General features: G+C 38.0%; 1 protein-coding gene across 4 annotated transcripts in view; it reads left to right on the top strand.

Moving 5' to 3' along the window:
• SWT1 (SWT1 RNA endoribonuclease homolog) overlaps positions 1-26520 on the top strand; it is a 66309-nt gene extending 39789 nt beyond the window's left edge. For 2 of the 4 annotated variants that reach the window (XM_036344627.1, XM_036344628.1), the window contains exons 16-19: positions 1621-1752; positions 9662-9728; positions 12681-12745; positions 23417-26520. In XM_036344627.1, the coding sequence (XP_036200520.1) occupies positions 1621-1752; positions 9662-9728; positions 12681-12745; positions 23417-23546 (394 nt within the window). In that variant the 3' untranslated portion in view covers positions 23547-26520. Of the gene's footprint in view, positions 1-1620; positions 1753-4787; positions 4818-9661; positions 9729-12680; positions 12746-23416 lie in introns of those variants that run through there. The other 2 variants (XR_004973422.1, XM_036344629.1) reach the window with 2 other exon arrangements.
• Positions 26521-27241: the final 721 nt, after the last annotated feature.

The following is a 27241-nucleotide window of genomic DNA, read 5'->3' as shown; positions in this document are numbered from 1 at the left end:
CATTACCGATATTCATTGAACCGTTAGAGTCTGAATTGTGAGTTTAATTAACTAGATTACCTTATTGAGGGTCTTTTGTCAAATTGGTACCTTAAAAACAGTGATGCTTAAATAGGGGTGTACATCAGAATTCCCTCAAGAGTTCTGGGTAATTTCTGGATAATATAAGTGAAAAGTGCTGATCTTGCTTTATCAGTGTAGTTATTAGAGTCTACTTCAGTGATTCTCAGGCCTGATTGTGTACCTGAGTCACTGGAGAGTTTTCAGCATATTTATGCTCGACGCTTTCGCGTAGAGGTGCTCATTTGAAGTTCCGGTAGACCCCATGCACAGTCATTCTTCCGAAACAACTAGAGTACCTACGCACTTGGTACCTGCATCTCCTTGCCCTGTGCTCTCGTGATTCAGTAATCAGTTATGAACTTATAGCACACCAGCTCAGGTTTTTGCATCTTTTCTGTTTATGAGGAATTTGGGTAAGTATTAGGTACTATTAATGATGAAGATCTCATGGATATTAATAATGCTTATCTCTAGTTGGTGGACTATGGGTACTACATATTTCCTTCCTTTTACTGAATTTTTCATATTTTATATGATGTCTAGGCTTTAAATGTATAAAAATTTTTTAAAGATGTGTCCTAAATAAGTTTATGGTTTTTATTTTTAAAGTAATAAATACACAAAACCAGTTGTATTTCTATACACTAGCAATGAACAATCCAAAAAGGAAATAAAGAAACAATTCTACTTACATTATCATCAAGAAGAATAAAATACTTAGGAATCAATTTAACCAAGAAGGTGCAAAATTTTTACACTGAAAACTACAAAACATTTTTTGAAAGACATTAAAGAAGATCTGTGTAGCCGAAACCGGTTTGGCTCAGTGGATAGAGCAGCGGCCTGCGGACTGAAGGGTCCGGGGTTCGATTCCCGTCAAGGGCATGTACCTGGGTTGCAGGCACATCTCCAGTAGGAGATGTGCAGGAGGCAGCTGATTGATGTTTCTCTCTCATTGAAGTTTCTGGCTCTCTATCTCTCTCCCTTCCTCTCTGTAATAAATCATAAAATATATTAAAAAAAAATTAAAAAAAAAAAAAAAAGATCTGTGTAAATGGAAGAATCCATTGTTCATGGAATGGAAGTTTTAACAAGAAATTTGGAGGACTCATACTTCCTGATTTCAAAACTTACTACAAAACTACAGTATTCAAAACAGTGTGCTACTGGCATAAATTAGACACATAAGTTAATAGAATAGACTTGAAAGTACGGAAGTAAATGCATACATCTATGGTTGGTTGATTTCAATCAGGATGCCAAAGCCATTCAATAAGAAAAGAATGGTATCTTTAATAATAGTGCTGGGACAACTCAATAGCTACATGCAAAAGAATGAAGTTGGACTTTATACTACATAAAGAAATTAACTCAAAATGGGTAGATGACCTAAATATAAGAACTAGAATTATAAAACTCCTAGAAGAAAACAGTTTATATAGAGCAGCATTATGAGAGATGAGTTATAAATATTTTATGCATTAGAAATGGAAATACTTGGATTCCTGTAAACATGCAGGTGTACATATGAGTATCTTTTCTTTTTCTCTATTTCAGCACAGATGTGTTTCAAAGATTGGGCCCAAATTCAGCTCTGACTTCCTCAAAAATACCATCATTTGAAGAAGCATTTATATATCTTCAAAAGTTAATGGCAGCTGTGAAGAATATTCTTGAAGGAATTCAGAGGTAAATATGAATTAATTTTAAAGTTTTATTTAATATCTTTTTTAATTTATTACCTTTCTCTTTCTTTTAGGCATATCAGCTTTTTCAGACTTGCTGAGAGTCTTCCAGCAAGTTTTATAAACTAATATAGTATCCAATAGGGAGGGGAAAGTAGGTTTGCAGTTATGAGTACCCAGCGGATCTAGGCATAAGTTTACGAAAGAACAGATTGAGGTAGTACTGACCTAAGAACACTTCTGTCTACATGGAAAGAGTATTGACCCTAGTTCTACAGTGAAACCTGAGGATAAGCATTTTTACAAACTCCCCAGGTGATTCTAACATGGAGCCAGGGAACTTGTTAAAAGTGCAGAGTTATAGATATTACCCCAGAATTATGGAAATCACAATATCTGTAGATATTTTGTAAAAGATGGAAGTTGTATTCTTAACAAGCTTTTCAGGGGATTTGTGCGGGTGGTCGGGGACCACACTTAAATCCAGTATCCTAGAGTAAGTAAATCAGAACCTCTTGAGCTACCAGTAGAGGGCACTATTAATAAGAAGTTTGCTCCTTTTAGTGTGTCATTTACATATCTTTTGCTTATTAAGCTTCTAAAAAACGAATTTTCTTACCCAATCTTAACATGGGAACAAAACATATATTGGTATAATCATACATGATTTCTGGGGAAAGGAATCCTATAATCACAGCAGCTTTTTAGATTCACTGATGATTTAGCTGCTTCAGAGAATGTGATGTTTGCATTGGAGAGAATATTTTATTAACTCAATACTGTAAATTCCCTGCTATTAAGTCTTATGTTAAGAAATGCTAAAGCCAGCAAACACTACATTTTTAGTGAAGCAGATTGGATAAATAACTGAGTAAATCAGTGGGGTTAAGCATCAGTAAAATAAATGAAACGGGGGAAATCAATTAAAGGTGCTAAATAAGGGCTATTATAATAATTTAACTGAAACAGTAAGTATGTAGTAAATATGTTGGATAAAACTAGATGATCAGTTCCAATTCCATCCTACAGAGTCGTTGTACAAAGGATACAGAGTAGAACCTAGACCAGGGGTGGGCAAACTTTTTGACTTGAGGGCCACAATGGGTTCTTAAACTGGACCGGAGGGCTGGAACAAAAGCATGGATGGAGTGTTTGTGTGAACTAATATAAATTCAAAGTAAACATCATTACATAAAAGGGTACGGTCTTTTTTTTTTTTAGTTTTATTCATTTCCGGCCCGCGGGCCGTAGCTTGCCCACGGCTGACCTAGACTTTAGGATTAGTCTTATCTATTTGTGCCTCTAAAGAACTTTTAACACCGTGGCAGGCCAATCATCTGCTCCTAGTGAGAAGTGATGCAATCAGTGTCCTCAAGACTGTTTTTCAGTAATATAAAAGATTAAGTCCAACTCAGAACAGTGCTGTCAGTCCTAGATCATGCTGTCTATTGGTGTTTCTCTGTTAGAATATGTAGAGCCAAGAAACCACTCTAGGTATTTATAAAATTTAATATACACTTTACATACTTTTAAAAATATATATTCATTGATTTCAGAGAGGATGGGAGAGGGAGAGAGAGATAGAAACATCAGTGATGCGAGAGAATCATTGATGGGCTGCCTCCTGTATGCCCCTACTGGGGTCGAGCCTGCAACCCGGGCATGTGCCCTTGGCCAGAATCAAACCCGGGACCCTCAGTCTGCTGGCCAATGCTCTATCCACTGAGCCAAACTGGCTAGGGCTACACTTTACATACTTAATTTCAGTGCTGTTGGAAGGACTGGAGGAGCAAAAAGAAGAGGTGTTTTTTTTTTAAATGCATTTTGAAACTTTCTGTGTTTTTGTGTTCTCTATACCGCCGGTTGCCAACCTTTCGGACCTCATGGAGCACCAGTGGTCTGCGGACTACCAGTTGGTGACTGCTGCTCTATTCTATAGAGCACAATTCATGATTACTATAATTATTTTTAAGTCAACAGTTCCTCCAGATTGCTTGGAAATAGTTGTAAGCAAGAGAAGGGATGTGATCCTGTAAAATATTTTGTGTGTAGAATTAGGGGCATTTTTCAGTGTGTTCCATGAAATTAAGCTGTAATGACTCTTCTTCCTTTACATAGTTAAGCTCTGGGCCTAATTAATACAAGGAACCCTGCCCAGTTCCCAACACATAAGATCAAGACAGACGTAAGATAACTACTGTGCACCTTCACATTACAAAGGGGGAAAATAAGAGGCACAGGGGTCTGGAGTAAATCTAAAATCCAGGTCAGGCCCTTGATTAGGGCTCAGTCCTGCTGCCTGGGAATGACTTACAGCTGCTCTTGACTGCTCGCTGGGTTCTTAATTTTGGCCTTGACTTTTACCGTAAAAAAAGCAAACTGCAGCGGAGGAGCATTCTCAGCCTGTTCTTTCCCGTAAAAGGTAGGAAGAGTCCAAAGACCCCTTTCCATTTCATATTGTCTCTGTCCTGTTTCGTTCCAGTGATGGTACTTTTACCAGAACGTGCCAACTAAAAACTGTTTTCTATGAATCTTATCGGGGTTCACTTCATTAGACAAAAACCACAACCACAACTTTCCTTGAAATGTATTTCTTTGGAATAAACCCTTCCCCTCCTTGGGTTCCCTGTGAAACTGGTATGGGCAATGCCCTTAACATTTTTGGAAGTCTTGTTTAACAGACAGATTTGTGAGGCATGCTCTTAAGCCCCTTAAAGGGCCTTCGGTGTTTCTGAAAAATTCTACAAGGCACCTTCTTAGGTCTTCCTGAGGTCTCAACAAAAAGCTCTACAGCAGTGGTTCTCAACCTTCCTAATGCCGCGACCCTTTAATACAGTTGTTCATGTTGTGGTGACCCCCAATTTCATTGTTACAAATTGAACATAATTAAAGCATAGTGATTAATCACAAAACAATATGTGTTTTCCGATGGTCTTAGGCGACCCCTGTGAAAGGGTCGTTCGACCCCCCAAAGGGGTTGCGACCCACAGGTTGAGAACCGCTGCTCTACAGTAATGCTGTTATTATTTTTTACCTTAGAACCATGTTTTCCTGCCATACCTGTTAAAGGTAAATATTGAATAGTACTTAAACTTGTAACATAAGAGAAATGTAATTGTTACTTCAGGAACTTTGGTTACACTTAATGCTTTGGCAATGAGTTTTCTAGGCTTATCCTTAGATGTATTCTATCACCACCACGTCACTGTATGCCCTCCATTTGTGATCTCATCTACTCCGATCTCTTTGAATATTACTGTACTTTCCATCTTACCTCTCTTCTTGGTTCAGTTGTGAATTTTCAGCTCATACTCTGCTTAAACGAAACTCACTGTTTTAACTGGTATCACCTGGTTCCTTTCTGTTTTCTTCCTCTGTGTCCATTAGATCAAATGCTTGCTGATACTTGACCAGTTCTGTGATTGATGCTAAAATTTCCAGTTGTGTTTGTGAGCTTTGCAATTTCTTTGTAATGCAGTCAGCATCTGCTTTATAGATTTTGATGTTATGGTATATCTTCCTGGTGAATTGGTTCTCTTTACTGCTAATAGTACTTTTTGCCTCCAAGTTTATTTTGTAGTAAGTATGTTAGTATTGCTAGATGAGCTTTTTTGTGTCCTTTTTTGTTATTTTTTTCCCTTTATCTTCAACATTACAGGTCATTATTTTTTTACATGACATAAAGCTAGATTTCTCCTCATTTCACTGGTGAGAAGCTGAGGTGCAGAAAAGTAGGTAACTTGATCAAAGTCACATTACTAATTCAGGGGTTAAAAGGAGTGTCAGACTTTGAGTAAGTGTTCAATAAGACATTATGTGTTATTGTTGATGCTGTTACAAAAGAAACCAAAGTACATTCAGATCAGGCTTGGTTTGTAAGTCGTTTGTGAGCTTCAGATTAAATCCTACTTCGGATACCTATTTCCCAATTCTGATTCCAAAATTCTAAAGTGGAATTTCAGTGATAATAAACAACTTGAAGGTAGGCAACCGTGTCTTTTAATTTTGTTTTATATTCTGTAGCTTGTAGAATACTATACATCTGAAAAATAGTATGCATATAATAAATACTTTTTGATTGTTATGAATTTTTCGTGAAAGGACAAGTGTAGATATATTTATAAAGAAAAAATAGCCATTTACTGAAAAGTATTTTATTTCCTCTAAGGGCTAATTCTTTCATTTTGTTATTCTTTTTCAAAGTTGCCATCAAAGGGTAATTTCATTCAAAGAGTCTTTTGTCTTCATACTGGTATAAAAAAAAAACAGTGAGAAAGGCTGACCTCTCAAGAATTTTGTGTGGGGAATTAGTAAGGCATAAAAATCCATAAACCATTTCTCCCCATTTTATTTTTTATGTATTTACAATAAGCTGTACTTCTAGTTAGTAAAAGTTGGCAACTTTTTAAAATATCAGGCCAAATTCCATTCTCACAAACTCAACGTTCATAGGACATGATGAAGTTGAAGTTCAGCCCTAAATTGAGTGTATTTTAATAAAGGTTGTCTAGTCTGTTTGTGGCCCAGTTTACCTCAAAACATTCTTTGAGGATAACAAGTTTTGTAGCCAATCCTTTTATATATATTTTATTTCTAAGAAATAATATGTATTGATTTATTTTGATTGTAACAGTAATATATATGAATGATGTTGACATACTAATAAACCTTTCTTCATTTGAATATAATTCTGTGCTGTTTATCAAGTAATCAAGTGTTTACATTTGGAGAAAATAACTTCTTTCTTACAAACTTCAAATTCTGGCATTTCATCACAGAAATAACTTGTAAACTAGTTTGTTAAAAGTAGCAATTAAAAAGTGGGAAGAAAAGACTCAAATAGAGAAGAATGCGATATTCTTCCTTCATTATCTTCCTGTGCTGGGTCAGGATTTTTTCTTTCCTGGGCTTTTTAGAACTATGATGCTTTGGTCTACTCTGAGTCTTTGGTTTTTGTTCACTGTTGTTTCTAAGGGCCTGGAATAGTTCTTGACTCATAGTAGGTCTCAAATATTGGTTGAATGAGAGAATAAAGGAGTCTTATTCTGATCTGGGCATTTTGAGCTTTTTCACTTACCACATACATTGTGAGGGTCAGACGTTTTCCAGTAGAGTTTGCCTCATCTAGACTCTGTATGCTGTTATTTATAGTACAACTATGCTTTTGTGATGGTGAGAGGAAAGATCTTATAGACCAGCGGTTCTCAACCTGTGGGTCGCGACCCCTTTGGGGATCGAACGACCCTTTCACAGGGGTCGCCTAAGACCATCGGAAAACACATCTATAATTACATATTGTTTTTGTGATTAATCACTGTGCTTTAATTATGTTCAATTAGTAACAATGAAAATACAGACTGCATATCAGATATTTACATTATGATTCATAACAGTAGCAACATTACAGTTATGAAGTAGCAATGAAAATAATTTTATGGTTGGGGGTCACCACAACATGAGGAACTGTATTAAAGGGTCGCAGCATTAAGAAGGTTGGGAACCATTGTTATAGACGAAGAAAGCAGTGTAGTCCAAAAATGCAACTCTGTAGAGACAGAAAATAGATTAGTGGTTGCCTACAGCTGGGGTTGAAGGTGAGAAAAGATAATGACTATAAATAGGCAAGAGGGATCTTTTGTGGGTGAAGAAAATGTTCAAAAATTGGATTGTGGTGATTGCTGTACAGTTTGGTAAATGTATTAAAATTAGTGAATATTATGGTATGTAAGCTGTACCTCAGTTAAACTGTTTAAAATATAAAGCCAGATTGGGAGCTTAAAATTTCTCCAATTATTTGCTAATTGGAAAACTAGGATGACGTAATTCTTTTATTTCTTACTTTGGATATGGCTTGTTGTGATAGATAAATAACTGATTTTCCCAAAACCAGTTTTTTGTAAAGCATTTCAGGACAGAAAAATGTTAATTTTATTCACTAGTACTTTCTATTGTGCTTATCAGCTTGGAATTTATAAGGCTTCTAATAAAAACATCTCATTTCATCTCATTTTCTTACCCTGTTTTTAGATATTTCCAAAGCTATAAAAATGACTAAGTGTAAATTATTCTACTTTGCTGATAGTTTGTTTACACTAGTTACATGGTTAAAACACACTATTTCTATCATCTTTCTAAAAGATTGGTTTAACTTATTAAATAGCTTTGTTTTCATTTTTTTTAAAGCAAATTATTTATGGACCCCCCCAATGTATTATAATTATCCTCTGTCTTTTTTTTTTCAGTTAGGAGATTATTTGTATTTTAAAATTACTTGAGAGAAAAAGTTTCTATGAAATGGTATTCTTATTTAGATTTTTGTATATTCTTAGAGATATTCTGTATATTTCTCCTCCAAGGGAGTATAGCCTCTTTAAAAACTCAACTGTGTCCTGAAAAATTTATGGAAGCTCTTCAACAGTCTAAAAAAAGGCCAAGTAGATTAAAGATATAATAAGGTTATTAGGTCAGTTAACTCCAACAATATCAACAATAACTCTGACAATATCAAGCATTGGCAAAGGTAAAAGGACCTAGAGACAATATTTTTTCTTTTTGACTTTTTATACTACTTTATTTAAGCCAAACTGACCACGTATGCTGGGAGCCAGATCTCAAAGAGATGTTGTAATTAAGGCACTCAGAATTTAAGAATTAGTTGAGGTGGCTTGATTTTTCATTAGTTAGATCTTTATGCACTTATTCTGTAGCTTGAAACTATTAGATGATGATAATAGTTGTTATTACTGTTATAATTGATATATAGTGTTTGCTGAATACCAGACACTGTTATAAAGGCTTTCCCTATAGTAGTTCATTTAATTCTCACAATAACCCTATGAAGTATGGAATGTTATCCATATCTTTTAACAGATAAGGAAAATAGCTCACACAGAACTCACCCAAGTTCACACAGCTCAACAGACCCAGGCAGGCATGCTACTAACCACTATACCATAATGAAAGGACTGCTTTCCTTTTTTTTTTTAAGAAAAAAAATTAATATTGAAAGAATTAAAAAATACATAGTATAAGAAAATGAGAATTAATACTTTACTGCTAGAAGGAGAAATAAGTTATTCTGTCTTTATCTTTTCCTTGTTTCCATTTATTTTGTGTTTTTATGTTATTTATATATTTATAATTTTTTGTTATTTTTATGATTCAGTATTAGCATTGGTCTGATTACTAATGCATTTTCATATAATGCTATGCTGATAGTTCAAACAGTTTTATTTGAATTTAGTCACAAAATCTGCCCAACCAGTTTGGCTTAGCGGATAGAGTGGCGGCCCATGAACTGAAGGGTTCGATTCTGGTCAAGGGCAGTCGAGGTGCATGCAGGTGGCAACCAATCGATGTGTCTTTCTCCAACATTGCTGTTTCTCTCTCTCCTCCTCCCTTCCACTCTCTTTAAAAATCTATAGAAAAATATCTTCAGGTGAGGATTAATAAAAATAAAAACACAAAATATTTTATTAGTATATGTGTCTGGCAGTTTAATTAGTTGTCTGTTGGATAGGTTGAAAATTTCTCTGGGAGATCTTTAAGCTTTATCTGCAGCTTTAAATGATAGGGAGTACAAATGCACTTCACATTTCTATGTACCTTTTGAGAAATCTATACCTGTGAACTATTATTTCACAAAATACTTCTGGTTATTGATTAATTGATAATACAAATACCAATGTAAATATGCAAAAATATTTTAATAAGTCCTCTGTTGAATTAAGCTCATGGTTTTATAATTTTTAACTGATAAAAACTAGAAAAGGTTGTAAACATTCTAATAAGATTATTATACAACAAGTTATCTCTTGTAGTATGGATATGTTTTGAGGAAAAGTTCAGGTATTGTATTTTTTTTTTAACCATTCATTCCCCTTCCTCTGTTTTTATTATATTTTATTTTTTAGGATTTTGGCCCCCAACAGTAATTATCAAGATATTGAGACCCTCTATAACTTCCTAATCAAACATGAGGTATGAACAATACTTTAAAATGTTTATCACATTTCCACCATAAACAAATTTTAATATAAATTAACATGATAGAGTTCTAAAATGTAATGGTATGCTATTTAATTGATATTTACTTTAAATTGTTGAGTGCCACAGAAGGTTTCTGGTGACATAATTTGTTTTTTTATTCTTTAAGTAAAAACATACAGTAGAACCCTATAATAATACTAGAGGCCCAGTGCATGAATTCGTGCACAGGTGGGGTCCCTTGGCCTGGCCGACTGTCAGGGCCAATGGGGGCCAGCCGGCCCTCTCACGCATCCTTGCTGATCCAGGGGGAGAATTCTGTTGATCTTCAGTTTCTGTTAGTCTAACGCTCTTTGCACATGTTCCCGTATATGTTTGCTTTCCAAGTGCATGTGTCTTTAATTTTTTAAACAGTCAGCCTAATACTGCATAACCATACTATGTGATTAGGATGATTTCTTCATTTGACATGATTCATATTATTATTTCATGATAATTTCAAAATTTCAAATTGAGTCATTAATTCTAACTATGAAAGTATATTTGTGGAAATAATATGATAATTTTAAAATCACACCCTGGAAAATTATGGGACATGCTTAGTGCTTTCTGTTGCTGAGGTATTGGGAGAAAATACCTAACATTAGTTAAAAGAATATGTGGAATTGATTTCCAGATTTTTAAAATAATTTCTTTTAGCAGAACTTCCTTTCCTATATCAATTACTGCATTGGAGACATTTGTCTTATAAACAGTGATAGGACCATCTAAAGTTTTAAGATGTTTGGCTTTTATACGTAATCTTTGCCCTTTGTTCTTGAATTTTTTTAAATTAATAATATAGCCATGTCAATATTTGGCATTCATTGTAAATAGTACAAGAATTTAATAACACTAATTCCACAATATGTCATAATTCTAATAAGGTTCACTGACAAAGGCATCTTTTAACTATTTGTTCCCTGGGGATTAAAATTGTACACTTGAGCATAAAAATGATATTTAACAGTGTAATTTAAAATGTCCCAATGTGAATGATCAAAAATGTCTTGAATCAAAATTAATGACTATGATGAAACAAGATATTTCAGGCTAGAATCTGTGATATAGGTGATGAATTTGTATTTCAGTTTTCCTTTTTAGTAGTAAATTATCTGTCTTTTTTTTGTAAGTCACCTATGACCTGGAACCCTTGTACCCTAGCTGTATTCTGGGATAAGTGTCCAAATGTCTGTGGATGATAACTTTTAAAACTAAAGCGTCATGTAGATACTCATTTTTCTAAAAATACACTGAAGGCTTAAGGAACTATTTTTTATTCATATTATACAAGGTTCAAAAATCTCAGCTGATTTTTCTCAATAATTGATGGACAATACATGATTCCCTTCATTCTCTGATCAGACACCTGAAATATTGTTGACATTTGCTTGCCTAAGTTTGGATATATTATAGGTCCTGGTATGTTGGAGTAATAGTGAAAATAGTGAAGGCCCTGAGACCAGAGAAGAACATGTAAAGAAGGAGAAATTGGACTGTTTGATAGTTTAAGTACATATTTTAGGACATTTTTAGAAGATACTTTTAAAAATTGTAAAGTACCTAAGAAGTTAATTATGATAAATTATATACCAATTTAATACATTTATTATAAATATATTAAATATTATATATAATTAAATGACAAATTTTAAGTAAAATTTTGGGATTATATACATTTAAAGTGTTATATTTAAAAACTATGTATTTTTAACTTTGAGTGAATGAAACATTTTCTACACAAATGTGAATTTTTTATGAAAATACTGAAGAAGCTGATGGAACTTTTACAAATAAGCAATACCCTTAAATCTATAGAAGACACTCATGATATGAGTCTTTTAAGTAGTATTAATGAATGCATACCAGCTAATATAAATAAATTGAATAGGAGATAGTCTCATTTAAGTTTCCCTTTCACTAATTCAGAAGTTCTTAAAATTTAGGTATTGTGCTGTTTGTTGAGTTATCTGGTAAAGGGAGTTTTCCTCTACAAATTTCTAGATTCTTCCCTACACATAGTAAAATATAATCTAAATCAGTAGCGAAACCTCAAGAAATACAGAATTGCTTTTGTGCGTACTACAGGTGACACCACTAGCTTGTGTATGATAAAGGACTTTTAGTATTGTATGTTATGTCTGGATTATAATACGTATTTATGAACTTAAACACATTAGTTTACCTATTTAGACCTCCATAGTCTGAAAAATGCATTTCTTTAGAAAATGTCTGTAAATCACACTTTTTCCTAAACAGATAGATGTTCCCATATAGTTTATAACCTTCATATTTAAATGAAAGTGAAGGTTATTCAGTAATAATTTTTGAAAGTGTCAGCATAGTATTCAAATGTTGTTAGAGTTGAATACTTGCCTTTTTCTCTCAGCTTGAATTATTTCTAATGTTTAGGATATAAACAAGATGTGGCTGTTTCTGCTTATATAGTCTACTCCAAATCCACTTCAGCCCTTTAAGTTTTTAGTATTTTAAATTTTATTTTTTTATAAGTTATTTACTTTTCCTAGAAAATAAATATTGAAAATCACAAATATTTTAAGAGGTCAGGCTAACTGAAGCATGAATTGGTTTCATGGAGTACATTTTTTCCCCATTTGATCTACAAAGCAATTGTTTGTTGAGATTTTTTTATTAACCTCAAGGCCATCTCACTACCAGTCCTATGAACAGATTAGGTTGAAACAATAGGACTAATATTTTTACATATAGTTCAGTGTTAGCATTATGGTCATTGAGCTTCTGATTCTCAGTCTTCTGTCCTTCCTACGCAAGAACTAGAAACTTGACATTCTGTTTTCTCAGAATGTGGGCCACTCTGTGTTCTTACTACTTGTTTAATATTAAATTAATATGCATTTTTAATAACTATATCTTGATTCTTTTCAGGTAAATAAAAGTGTCAAATTCACTGCCCAGGAACTTTATGATTGTGTTTCACATACTGAGTATCGGTAAGTCATATCTATACATAGGTATACTGGTGATGAAAAGGTTTTTTTGTTTTGTTTTTTATGGTTCAATACACTATGAGTTTTTACCTTTATTAGTATAAAAATATTTCATACATACAAAAAGGCTGTGTGTGTGTGTGTATGGGTTTAAAATAATTGTCAAACTTTTGGCCTCAAGACTCTTTTATATTTTAAAGTTATTGGAAGTCCTGACTGGGTAGCTCACGTGATTAGAGTGTTGTCCCAAAGTGCACCAAGGTTGTGGGTTTGATCCCAGGTCAGGGTACATACAAGAATCAACCAATGAATTCATAGATAAGTGGAACAAATTGATGTCTGTCTGTCTCTCTCTGTCTCCTTATCCCTTTCCTCTCCCTCCTCCTCTCCTTCCTACCTCCCTCCTCCCCCATTCTTCTATTCCTTCCCCCTCCTTCTCTCTCTAAAATCAATAAATAAAAAAATAAAAAAATAAGTTATTTAAGACCCTCAAAGAGCTTTTGTTTTTCTGGGTCATATCTATCTGTATTTACTATATTAGAAATTAGAATTGATAAATTTAAAATACTTATTTAAAAATAACAGTAGTTAATTAATTACATGTTAAGATCAATAACAGAATTATGAAAAGAATTTTTCCCAAACCAAAAGTGTTACTGACGAGAGTGGCATTGTACATTTTTGCAAATCTCTTTATGTCTGGTTTAATACAAGAAAGCTGGGTTCTCATAGCTGTTGCATTTATTCTGTTTCCATAATCACGTCATGTATCACTGGGAAACTTCTGTATGCTCTTGCAAGAATGAGATTGCAAAAGGCAAATCATGTCTCAGTCTTGTCAAGAAAATAGCTTTGGCCTCTTTGACATCTCAGACACTTTGAAAGAGGCTGGCATTCCCCAGACCATGTTTTGAAGAACAACAGGTATAAAGAATACTCAGTTGACAAAATAGACCTTTGCCCAGTCCTATTTGTATCCTCCCTTCCATCCTCTCAGTGATTTTGTGTTTCTAATTCTCAACCTTATCTTTATGGTTTTACTACGTATTATTTATTATTAAAAATATGGGGCCTGGCCAGTGTTGCTCAGTGGTTGAGTGTCGACCTATGAACCAGGAGGTCATGGTTCGATTCCTGTCAGGGCACATGTCTGGGTTGCAGGCTTGATCCCCAGTGTGGGGCATGCAGGAGGCAGCCAATCAGTGATTCTCTCTAATCATTGATGTTTCTCTTTCTCTCTCCTTCTCTCATCCTCTCTGAAATCAATAAAAATATATTTTAAAAAATATTTTAAGTGTTTCTAGTTTTTTTTTAAAGGGATTAATTTAGCCCTAACTGGTCTGGCTCAGTGGATAGAGCGTTGGCCTGCGGACTGAAAGGTCCCAGGTTTGATTCCGGTCAAGGGCATGTTCCTTGGTTGCGGGCACATCCCCAGTGGGGGTGTGTGCAGGAGGCGGCTGATCGATGTTTCTCTCTCATCGATGTTTCTGACTCTCTGTCCCTCTCCCTTCCTCTCTGTAAGAAATCAATAAAATATATATTTTTTTAAAAAAGGGATTAATTTAGCAGTATCACACACTATATATTCTTTAAACAAATAATTTGGTTTCTAGCATTCATATGTAACAAAAAAGGACTAGTATAAATCTGATTCTTGTATACACAGGGTATATGTTTGAATTCTCCATCCCTGGGCCCAGACAAACAAATCCTGAGGAGCAAAAACACATTTAACCTAAATCTTTCACTGTCACCCTTACTCTTTGAAAGTCAACATTGAGATTCACCATGTTGATGCATGGAGCACAATTAGTTCTATTATAACACGACAGGTGCATTCCTAGTATCACCCATGCTCTACGCAAAATCATGCAGTAGAAACCTCGGAGTGCGCAAGAAAAAAATGGGGCTGGAGCATATCACTCAAAGATGTAAGGGACACATTGAAAAATCAAAATGGTATCCCAGATTTACACATGTTAGTGGTTAGAAAGTATATAAATGCTAGAATAGATTTAATACTTTACCTTGTAAAAGAGCTCAGGTTGCTTATAGAAGTGGTTGTTGGAAGGCCGCAGTTCATCGGTTAGTGTGATGTGCTGGAGGAAGGGTTATCTAGAATTGAATGTAAAGTCATAGCACTAAGTGTGATTGGATGTATCCCATAACACACAGGAAGCTGAAGTAGCTGTTTGAGGTGTGTGCATGAGTGTGTTTTGTCTGTTCCTAAGCAGCTTGGGTCAGCTGGGTACAGTTTTCTATGTTCATCTAGCATCTCTCACTACTGAAATTGTGCATAGGACAGTTATGTGCTCAAATTGCTCTTTACTATATAAGTGGTGTTGGAACAAATATTTGCATTTGGAATAAGTGTTGGAGCTGAACTGACTGCATTTTTTATTTTCATTGCTATGTAATATGCCACTGCAACACTAAGTCACTTTTTTTTTGCTATTTATAATGTGGTTACAAAATTTTATGTGCAGGCTCAGGGACTAAGTTAACTATCAAGGTGCTTCTGTTAAAACTCTTAATTGATAAATTTGATGGTCAAGATGCTAGGACAAATGTCATTACGCAGTACAGCTATGAAGTTCACTCATTAGATTCAAATAAATTTTCCCAGAAAATCTGAAGGCAGTGGGCATGCATGATGTTGTAACTGGGGGAGAGAATGTGTGTTTTTTTTACTGTAATCTTCAGACTATCAATCAGTTATACTCTTATTTATAGATCTTTACAACCAATTTACATGTAAATGTGTACATGAGATTTGTGTTAGACTCTAACGTCTATGAAGCTTAGCCATATTTTTGAAGGTGTAGAAACCCCACTGTAGATAACTTGGAGCGCAGAGCCCCTTGCAGAATGGTTCCATCAGATCTCTAAAATTAGCTTAACTTCCCCATACTGTTGGAATAGTTGGAAGGTTTTTCTTTTTTGGAGAGGGTGTTAGGAAGTAGGGAGGGTACAGGGATCAAAATTAAATGGTCAAAGTTCTAATTTGTTTTCTTTCCACTTACAATTCCAAGGATTTGAACTATGATATTAATAAGCTCCTTCTTATGCCCAAAAAGATGATTTTGAAATCAAATATACCTAATATCTTGAATGCATTGAAAGATGGCAATTGCTCTTTAGCAGGCTTTTGATTAATAGCTTTAGATTTGTTACTCTGCTGTTGTTTTGAAATTATTTGCCCTATCTATCTCCCATATTAGCCTCTGGTATAGTCCACAGCTCAGTTTTCAAATAAGCTGCCAAAGGAGACAGTGGTTTACATTAGACATGGGGCCAAATGCAATAGATAGTAGATGGCAAAGTTTTCCTGTGGCTCAGAGATGAAAATAGATGAATGACTTAGCTTGCATACATAGCTGGCCACCTTTTAGAATGTTAAGAAGAGCAATTACTTAAAATGTCTGAATTTCCTGTTCTTTGTTTTTTAATAAGTGTTAGTTGTGAGGAAGTAGACTGTTTACATGCCCAACATCATATTTACTGCAATAGGGATGTAATTAAGTAGTTGAAGAGCATAAAACTTTTTCTAGGTTCTGATAAACAAGGAATTGAGGTTTCAGTTAACAGTAGCTTTGATCCAAAGTTGAATTCCATGATACTGGAAAACCTCCGTGTTCACTGTCTATAAACAGTTAACTTTTCTGTCTTCTGTAGTTTATAGACTCTTTGTTTAGCTTTTGTACTTGCTATCTATCTGTGTGCTGTTCACCCTGAGCAGATGAGGAGTTTGCTCAGAAAATCCAGGATGGCCTGGCAGATGTGGCTCAGTATTTGAGCACCAACCTATGAACCAGGAGATCATGTCTCGATTCCCGGTCAGGACACATGCCCAGATTTCGGGCTCAATCCCCAGTAGGAGGCATGCAGGAGGCAGCCGATCAGTGATTCTCTCTCATCATTGATGTCTCTATCTTTCCCTCTCCCGTCCTCTCTGATATTATTTATTTACATATATATATATATATATATATATATATATATATATATATATTCATTCCAGGATGGTAAATTAATGAGATTATAAAACAGATTACCAAGTATATATCTTGTGTAGTGTCTTATATGTATGAGAAATAAGTTAGGAGTAGGTTTAAGTCACTTGGTTTGCCCTGTAAGTTCTTGACAGACTGTTCTGGCATGTTTGTGAGACAAGTCCCTAAGGTCATTTTTTCTAGATAAAATGCAAGCTAGTTTGTGACATTAGCCTCATAAAGCACCTGGCATGTCCAAACAATTTACTACCTAAGATGGCTGTATATCAGAAGCTTTCTTTTGCTGTCAAGTGCTTTCAGGAATGACTGCTTTCCTACTCCAGGAACCAGGTCCCTGGTAGTGTCTTCAAGTTTACATTCAAGCTGTAGTTGTCTTAACTGTGGGTCCAGGACCTGAGTGTCAGCATCACCTTGGAACTTGCAAGAAATGCCAACGCTAAGGCTCCACCCCAGACCTCTTGGATCAGAAACTCTGGGGGTGGCGCCCAGCCAGTGTGACAGTCCATCCAGAGCATGGTCAAGTTTGAGAACCCCTGTGTTAAATTAATGACCTGATCTGTCCAAGAAACCTCAGACAGAAAAAGCCTTAGAAAAAAATAATCTAGAATTCAAATTTAGACCTTTGATGTTTCTCTCTTAATTAGAAAAGAATTACATTATTTTTGTGTCTATAGATGCAATAATACTTTGTAGTACATTTGACTATATTATTTATGAAAGAAGATAATACAAAAGTATATACTTTTTTCTTTTTTTAAATTGAGGTAATAGATAACAAAATTAACAACCATTGTAAAGTGTGCAATTCAGTGTCATTGAGAGCATTCATTCAGTTGTACAGCTGTCACCTCTGTCTAGTTCCAAGACATTTCCATCACCCCAGTAGGAAATTCCATATCCATTAAGTGGTTATTCTCTGTTCTCCCCTCCTGGCCCCAAACCCTGGCAACCACTAAGCTGCTTTCTTTCTCTGTGGAGGTATTCATTCTGGGTGTTTCTTGTCAGTTGAATCATACAACATATGACCCTTTGTGTCTGGTTTTGTTCACTTAGCATGGTGTTTCCAAGATGCATCTCACTGTAGATATATCAGCACTTCATTCCTTTTAAAGGCTGAATAATATTCCATTGTATGTATAATCACATTTTGTTGATCCATTCATCTGTTGTTGGACATTTGGGTTGTTTCCACTTTGAAACTAGTGTGAATAGTGTTGCCTTTGTTTAATTCTTTCAGTTCTTTATAATTTGAGAAGGGTGTATACCTACGAGTAGAAGTCCTAGGTCAGATGGTAATTCTGTGTTTAACTTTTGAGGAACTTCCTGTTTTCAAAGCAGCTGCACTATTTTACCTTCCCACCAGCAATGCACAGGGGTTCTAATTTCTCTGCGTGCTCACCAACATTTATTTTCCATTTTTTGGTTATAGCTTTTCTAAAGAATTTGGAACTTTATCTCATTGTGAACTAATGATGTTGAACATCTTTTCATAAGTTTGTTGGCCATTTGTTTGTCTTTGGAGAAATATCTATTCAAGCCCTTTGCCCATTGTTAATTGGGTTGTTTTTCTTTCTGTTGTTGAGTTGTAAGAATTCTTTACGAGGAATCTGGCTCCAGGCCGAAATCTTAATGTGTGAACTTTTAGACCTGACCATTGACATTTATATGGTTTTTATCTGGCGGGCTCCATTGGGAAAAGCTACCTTCTCCATACCAGATTCTGTAGATAGCCAGTGAACTACAGCCTTCTCGAGGGGGCTGCAGGCAATGCTCAGGCCCCCTGCCCCTGGCTGGGCATGCTCACTTGCGTACTTGCATTCCAAGTCCAGGCAAGTTCATTTGGAGGCCTCGGTTGGGGGGGCTTTGGCTGAGGCACCTCTGCTGAGGCCTTTTTGGAGGCCTTGGCCATAGTATTTTTCTCCACTCTGACTCAATGCTTTTCTACTCCTAGCTCTTCTCCTTTGCTGTGCTCTGAATATTTATGTCCCCCCAAAATTTATATGTTAAAATCCTGTTGCCCAAGATAATGATCATACTTTGGGAAGTGATTAGGTAATGACGGTGGAGCCTCAAAGTGGGAATAATCCTATATAATAAACTAGGGGCCCGGTGCACGAAATTCGTGTACTGGGTGTGTGTGGGGGGGTGTCCCTCAGCCCAGCCTGCCCCCTCTCACATACTGGGAGCCCTCAGGCGTTGACCCCCATCACCCTCCAATCGCAGGATCGGCCCCTTGCCCAGGCCTGACGCCTCTGACAGAGGTGTCAGGCCTGGGCAGGGGACCCTCATTTCCCCCCATCACTGGTTCTGCCCCCAGCCCAGGCCTGATGCCTCTGGCCCAGGCGTCAGGCCTGGGCAGGGGACCCCCAGACCCTCTGATTGCTGGCTCTGCCCCTTGCCCAGGCCTGATGCCTCGGCCAGAGGCGTAGACCCCCATCACCCTCCGATCACCTGATCAGCCCCTTGCCCAGGCCTGACGCCTCCACCAGAGGTGTCAGGCTTGGACAGGGGACTCCCATCTCCCCCCGATCACTGGCTCTGACCCCCGCCCAGGCCTGAGGCCTCTGGCCCAGGAATCATGCCTGGGCAGGGGACCCCCATCTCCCTCTGATCGCTTGCTCCACCCCCCGCCCAAGCCTGACGCCTCTGAACCAGGCTTCAGGCCTGGGCAAGGGGACCATCATATCCCCCCAATCCCCAGCTCCACCCCCCACCCAGGCCTGAGGCCTCCAGCAGAGGTGTCAGGCCTGGGCAGGGGACCCCCAGCTCCCCGCGGTTGCAGGCTCCGCCCCTGCCCAGGCCTAACGCCTCTGGCCTGGGCGTCCGGCCCGGGCAGCGGGGACACGCAGCTGCAGCGGCCCCGCGATCGTGGGCTCCGCTTTAGGCCCAGGCAAGGGACCCCTAGCTCCTGGGACTGCCAGCTTTGACCGTGCCCAGCTCCCATCGCTGGCTCCACCCCTACTTCCTGCTATCACTGGCCAGGGCAGCAAAGGCGCCTGATTCTCTGATCATGGCTGGGGGGCAGGGCAAAGGCAGCCCCAGGGCCGCCTTTGCCCTGCCCCCCAGCTCTTAGCTCCCCCCTGGGTTTCCAATCACTGTCAGTGGCAGGGGGCTTCTTCCTGCTTTCCCTTTCGCCTCCTTGCATTGTGCCTACATATGCAAATTAACCACCATCTTGTTGGCAGTTAACTGCCAATCTTAGTTGGCAGTTAATTTGCATATAGCCCTGATTAGCCAATGAAAACGGTATCGCCGTACGCCAATTACCATTTTTCTCTTTTATTAGTGTAGATGAGAAACATGCAAATTAACCGTCCCTCTGCTACACTCAAGCCATGCCCACCAGCCAATCAGGAGCCAGTATGCAAATTAACCCAACTAAGATGGCGGCAGCCACAGAGCTGGAGTGAGCAGGAGGCTTGGGTTGCCCCCAGTGATGGAGAAAGCCAAGCTTCCCGCCTGCCTTGGCCTGCCCTGGGCTCTGCTCAAGGCTATAAAGTTTCAATTATAGAAGATAAATAAATCCCAGAAAAAAAGGAGAGGCTGGGAGCTTGGGTTGCTGAGGGGTGTGGCCAGCCTGAAAATGGCCATCAGCCCCTCACCCAGGCTGGCCAGGCACCCTAGTGGGACCCCCCCCCACCCCACCCTGAAGGGGTGTGGGCAGCCTGAAAATGGCCCTCAGCCCCTCACCCAAACTGGCCACACCCCCATGGGGGTGAGGGTCCCCACTGGGGGGCTTGGCCAGCCTGCAAACAGCCATCAGCCCCTCACCCAGGCTGGCCAGGCACCCCAGCGGGACCCCCACCCTGATCCGGGACACCCTTCAGGGCAAACCAGCTGGCCCCCACCCATGCACCAGGCCTCTAACCTACATAATAAAAGGGCAATATGCAAATTGACCCTAACAGCAGAACGACTGGGAATGACTGGTCACTATGACACACGCTGACCACCAGGGGGCAGATGCTCAATGCAGGAGCTGCCCTCTGGTGGTCAGTGCGCTCCCACAGGGGGAGCTCTGCTCAGCTACAAGCCAGGCTGCCAGCTGCCAGCACAGCAGTGGTGGTGGGAGCCTCTCCTGCCTCCTCAGCAGCACTAAGGATGTCTGACTGCAGCTTAGGCCTGCTCCCCACTGGCAAGTGGACATCCCCCGAGGGCTCCGGGCTGCCCAGGGAGCGGGCCTAGGCCAGCAGGTGGACATCCCCCGAGGGGTCCCAGACTGCAAGAGGGCACAGGCCAGCTGAGGGACACCCCCCCCCCCCCGAGTGCACAAATTTTTGTGCACTGGGCCACTAGTGTTCTTATAAAAGAGGGCTCTCACCAAAATGTAGCTATGCTGGCACCTTGATCTTGGACTTCCCAGCCTCTGCAAGTGTGAGAAATAAATTTGTGGTTTAGAGCCCACCCAGTCTATGATATTTTGTTTTGGCAGGCTGAAAGGACTAAGACACCCTTAGCCATTTGGGTCGATGAAGAGGCAGGACCTTAGTTCGGGGCTCCTCATTAGTGAGATACTGCCCCCTCTCTGCACTGCATATTGTCTGAGCCTTGCCTGGCGTCATTCTGTGGGGAAAACGGAGCATTAGGGATCTGACACCTTCATTTGACCCCTTACTTGCAGTCGCAGTAAATGAATCAAGTCTTGATTGTTACTTTTGGTTTGGCTTGTTGACTGTCAACCAGCTTGGCACCTGGCAGCGTGACATACATGTTCTGGATATTAGACCCTTATGAGATATATTAATTTGCAAGTTTTTATTTTTTTGAGAGATTTCTGTTTAATCATATTTTATGTTACACTTTACCCCAAAATAACATTGCCAGATAAGAAACCAGACAAAATATCGAAGACATAAAAGAGAACAAGGATCTTTGAACTAAGCCATGCAAAATTGTGTAAATGTCAACCCGAACAGGTGCTCGGGGCAGAGCACCAGGTGGTAGAAGGGAAAAAAAATTGCAGTCACCTCATCAGAATTGATTTTATCAAAAGTGCGTCTGGGTTATTTGCATTTTTTCCTTAAAATGTGAACTGTTTATATTGTCCTAAAGGGACAAAACAGAATTTTTGCTGGGCAGTTCATATAAATTCTTGCATTTTTACTTTTAAAAATTTTTTTATTTTTCAATTACAGTTGAAAAGCTTTAATTTTGATAGCATCCAATTTGTGTGTTTTTTCTTTTGTGGCTTGGGTTTTTGGTGTCATATGTAAGAATCCATTGCCAAGGCTAAGGTTATGAATACTTACCCCAAATATTTTTCTAAGAATTTATAGTTTTAGCTTTAACAGGTCATTAATCCATTTTGAATTAATTTTTGTATGAGGTACGAGTCCAACTTAATTCCTCTGACATGTGGATATCAAGTTGTCCTAGCACTGTTTGTTGAAGAAACTATTCTTTTCCCATTGAATGGCCTTGTCACCCTTGTCGAAAATCAATTGACCATGTATATCAGGGTTTATTTCTTGACTTTCAGTTCAGTTCCATTGGTCTGTATGTCTGTCTTTATGCCAATACCACACTGTTTTGATTAAAGTTGCTTTAGGGTAACTTTTCAAAATTGGAAAGTGTGAGTCTTCTAACATTTTTTTTTTTCTCAAAATTTGGCTATTTGGGGGTCCTTTAAATTCTATGTGACTCTTAGGATCAGCTTTTCCATTCCTGCAAAAATGATTGTTGGAATTTTGATAGGAATTGTGTGAAGCATGTAGATTGTTTGGGGAGTATTATCATTGTATTAAGTTTTCCAATGTATAAATATGGGATGCCACTAATTTAGGTCTTTAAATTTCTTTGGCAATGTTTTGCTTAAGTGTATTCCTAAGTAGAGGGAGCTAGTGATCTTTACCAATTGGAGATGGCTGGGAGTAATCTTAGTGCCAAAGAAATAGTAATTGTCATTTACACAATAAAAGTAACTGCCTTTTCTTGAACACCTAATGTGTCAGATGCTGTGTATTCTTTATGAACTTAGGTAGACAATCTCTAGATTTAAATAGGTTTCAATGGGATCTGGACTCTAGGCACTTGAGAGTCCAAGTAGGCTTCATCTTGGGTAAATTGTTCGTAGGCATGGCATATATTAGGTATTACACTGCTTCCACCTCTGGTTTCGAATAATAAATATTCATTTAACTGCTAGATAACTTATTTAAGCAATTTTAAGAGTTGAAACCCTGTCTTCCTATCCCCTCTCTAGTGTCTGTTCCTAGCGAGAAGCATTCTCTTAGAATCTTCTAGTCTACCTGTTCTTTAACTCTCAAACTAAACAACACAAAAATATGTGCTCTACTTCCCCGCCCCCCAGCCTTGCTTACCACTCAGATTAGAACATGTTAACATCAGCCCAACATCTGGGAGAGGTCCTTCAGAAACCATACAAAGGACTTTTTTTAAGCATCCAATTTGGCTTGTTGATAGCAGGTCTGCCAATTTCCAGAATTCCAGGATCAAGATCTTCATGTTGATTATCTGAGAACTATTCTAAGTGCTTATCCTCCCATGTTTTGTCTGTGTTAAGAAACTGTAACTCTTGGTATTCTTCTCTCTCAAATATCAAATAATGTATTTCAAATCTCAGCGCTATCCTGTTGTCTGAAGTTTTTTCATTTACCTGACCAGCTCTCTTGCAGTGATTTAACATTTCTTTATTCCCCAGGGAAAAGTTAACCATCGGATGCCGCCAGCTGGTTGAGATGGAGCGTGCCATGCAGCAGTGCAATGCATCTGTGTATATGGAGGCCAAGAGCAGGGGGTGGAGTGAAGACATGCTCAATGATAGGACCTAATCTGGTAACTCGAAAGGATTGCATTTGTCTTCAAGAACAACAGAGTAGCTTTCAACCTTTTGAGCCAAACCCAAGAGACTTGTAAGAAATCTCATTTGTATAAAAAGGTGATTGCTTATTACTGACAGTCTCATTGAGGTTCTCTAAAAAGCCTAATGCATCCGTTGTGGGATAAACTGTGAACTCAACTCTTCTGACGTTGACAATACTTTCCTACCTCCACTCCTGATACTGAGCCAGAATGTTTAAGGAAAGGAGAGCTGCTTTTCACCTTAGGGCAGAAGCCATTGTGGCCCCTGAAGAAGGCACAGCATTAGCGTCTCTCTCAACCCTGAATATATGGTTACATGATCAGGGACACTTCCAAACTCCAAGAAAAAATTAGGACATGACCATACTCACCATTATTCCACAAATGAAATCTTACCCTGGACTGTTTTATGATTAGCATCTTCCATGTAGACCTGGTGAATGCAATGCACATCCCTTCCACTTCCCCAAGGTGCTGAAAATAGAATTGTCACTTCTGCTCCAACTTTCAATAGCACCCTTTCTTCTGCCCTAGGCTTGTCACTTAACGGTGCATTTCTAGCGAGGAGCAGGGAGACCCCTATACAGTTTCCCCTTACATGTGAAGCAGCATGAGGTAATGGGATTAGGTGGCAGTGACTGACGTTTGCCTCTAGGTAAACCAAGTGTTTAATTGACTTATTTACTTATACTGCGAGTTGGAAGTCCTTGTTTTTTGGAGTATATTATGCTTTTGTTAGTAAATTAAACCTAATTTGGTATTCTATTATAAATGCTTTTTTTAAGTAATAAATTATTTTTAGTAAAATTTAACTTTTCATTTTACTTCCAAATTGTATTTCTGAATGTGTGCAAGGTGTGATTATAAAGAGAACCTACTCACAATGCTCACTAGTAGTCTGTGCAGGATCCACTGAGCTTTGTTCGCACCCGAAGTGCTGGGGCTCACAGTGCTGTCTGCTTTACACCAGGGGAAGAAGCCCTCTGCTCCTCAGGAGCCAAAACATCCCTTCCCGTGGACCAAATGAATTTTTTTCAGGTCCTAATCCATCAGCTGCTTTTGGTTATTACTGTTGGGTTTCGGCTCATCTTTGTTCCCTGTCTTTCTATCCTGTCTTTTAATCTATGTTATGCATTTCAGAGCGTTTCTTTTCACTCCTATTAACTGCTACTTCCTATTTCACTCTTATTTATGTGCATTTTAATTTTACCTTAGTCTGTGTGTCTTTTACTTTGTGCATTAATTTGTCAATTAGTTCAACATTTCTTAAATTTTATTGATCTGTGAAAGTGTTTTCTTCTAATGTTAGGTTTGGGATTTTTTGGTCTTTTTTATTTTTAGAAACATTCTTTTAAACTTTTTTAGTCTTTGTTTCTTTGAAATGTCAGGTCCCCCTCCCCCCCTCCTTGCTGCCTTCTCTTCTAATCTTTAATTTTGTTACAGTCAGTCTAGTAATTGTCTGTCACTGTGCACACTTGTCACAGTATTACTGTGTTCCCCTTCACCTTTTCAGTCATTCCCCATTTTTCTCCCCCCGGCAACCATCAGTATGATCTATTTATATGAGTCTGTTTTTGTTTGGTTTGTTCATTTGTTTTTTTTAGATTCCATATACAAGTGAAACCTTACAGTATTTTCTTATTTTACTTGGCATAATACCCTCTAGGTCCATCCATGTTGTTGCAAATGACAAGATATCATTCTTTTTTATTTCTGAGTAATATTCCATTTGTTTATTTTTGCTTTTGTTTCCCTTGCTTGAGGGACATATAAATTATAGAGGCTAATGTCAGATAGTTTACTACCTGTGTTAGCTTCTAGGAGCGTTATGGTTTCAGGTCATACTTTGTCTTTAATACAGTTTTAGTTTTTGTGTAAGTGTAAAAAAGTGGTCCAGTTTTTTTTTTCTTTTGCATCTGTCTGTCCAGTTTTCCCAGCACTTTTTGAAGAGGCTGTTGTTTCTTCATTGTATATTCTTACCTCCTTTGTCATAGATTGACCATATAAGCAAGTTTATTCCTGGGCTGTTCTGCTCCACTGATCTAAGTGTCTTCTTGTCCCAGTACCATACCGTTTTGATTACTGTGGTTTTGTTGTAGTCTGAAATCAGGGATTGTGGTACCTCCAACTTTGTTCTTGTTTAACATTGTTTTGGCTGCCCGGCCAGTGTTGCTTAGTGGTTGAGCATCAACCTATGAACCGGATCACAGTTCAATTTCAGGTCAGGACACAGGCTCAGGTTGCGGGCTCATCCCCAGTGGGGGTCGTGCAAGTCAGCCAATTGATATTCCTATCTAACTCTCTCCCACTTCCTCTCAATAAAAATATATAGTAAAAAAAAAAAAAAATGGTTTTGGCTATTTCAGGGCTTTTGTGATTCCATAGCCATTTTAGGATTATTCTAGTTCTGAGAATGCCATTAGTATTTTGATAAGGATTGCATTGAATCTGCAGGTTGCTTTCAGACATGTGTTTTGATGAATAAGTAGATCTTTAGAAGAGCAACTTCAGGTTTTAAAATCTCCATTCTTTAATATGTATGGCTATTATATTTTGAGCAGAAGCCATCATATGCATGCCATGAACCAAAGTGGACTGATGGGGAAAGTCACACCAGGGTAAGGGGTGCCTACTTTATACTCTTGGCTATGTCGTAGTGAGGAGCTGGTGATAACTTCATGAGAAGCATCCATGAGGATTATCCTATCCAAGTTCCTGGCACCACTTTGCACTAGACTTTTCCAACTTACTTTTCCAGAATGCTATAAATAGAGCCGTTTGAGGCTGCCTTTTCATTTAGCATCCTCCTGCAATCCATCCATGTATTAGTACTTCAATTTTTATTCCCAAGTAGTATCCTATTGTATGAGTGGAATTTATTCATTCACTAGTTGGAAGAATATTTCAGGTTTTTTAAAATATATTTTATTGATTTTTTAACAGAGAGGAATGGAGAGGGATAGAGTTAGAAACATCGATGAGAAACATTGATCAGCTGCTTCCTGCACACTCCCCACTGGGGATGTGCCTGCAACCAAGGTACATGCCCTTGACCGGAATCGAACCTGGGACTCTTGAGTCTGCAGGCCGATGCTCTATCCACTGAGCCAAACCGGTTAGGGCAGAATATTTCAGTTTTAATTGACAATTGTGAATAAAGCTGCTTTATTCACACAGGTTTCTGTGTGAACATGGGTTCCTTGCACTTGGATAAATACCTAGGAATGGGATTATTGTTATAGGGTATTTCTCTAAGAAACAGCCAAACTGTATTCCAAAGTGACCTTACATTTTCTGATTTGTCCAATAATGAGTTCGTTACTCTGCATCCTAACCAGAATTTGGTATTATTGTTTTAATGTGACATTTTGCTTTTTACATATTCATAGTGATTTATCATAGTGAGCATAATTTCATGTTCCATTTCATGGAACCCATTTATCTCCTTTGAAGTGTCTATTCAAATCTTTTGCCCATTTAAAAATTGTTTTGAGAGTTCTGGATTCAAATCCTTTATCAGATGCTTTTTTTGTTGTTTTCAAGCCCTGTGCCTTTCAAGACTTGATACTTTTGTTTTAGAAAACACTAGCGTAATGTAAAAGATGGATCTTTTCATGACTTGCAAGTAGCCTTTGATAGATGCCTTCCATTTAATATAGCAACC

This window comes from Myotis myotis, unplaced genomic scaffold, assembly GCF_014108235.1.
Source record: "Myotis myotis isolate mMyoMyo1 unplaced genomic scaffold, mMyoMyo1.p scaffold_m19_p_18, whole genome shotgun sequence".
NCBI lineage: Eukaryota > Metazoa > Chordata > Mammalia > Chiroptera > Vespertilionidae > Myotis > Myotis myotis.
This window is presented reverse-complemented; position numbering and strand designations above follow the sequence as displayed.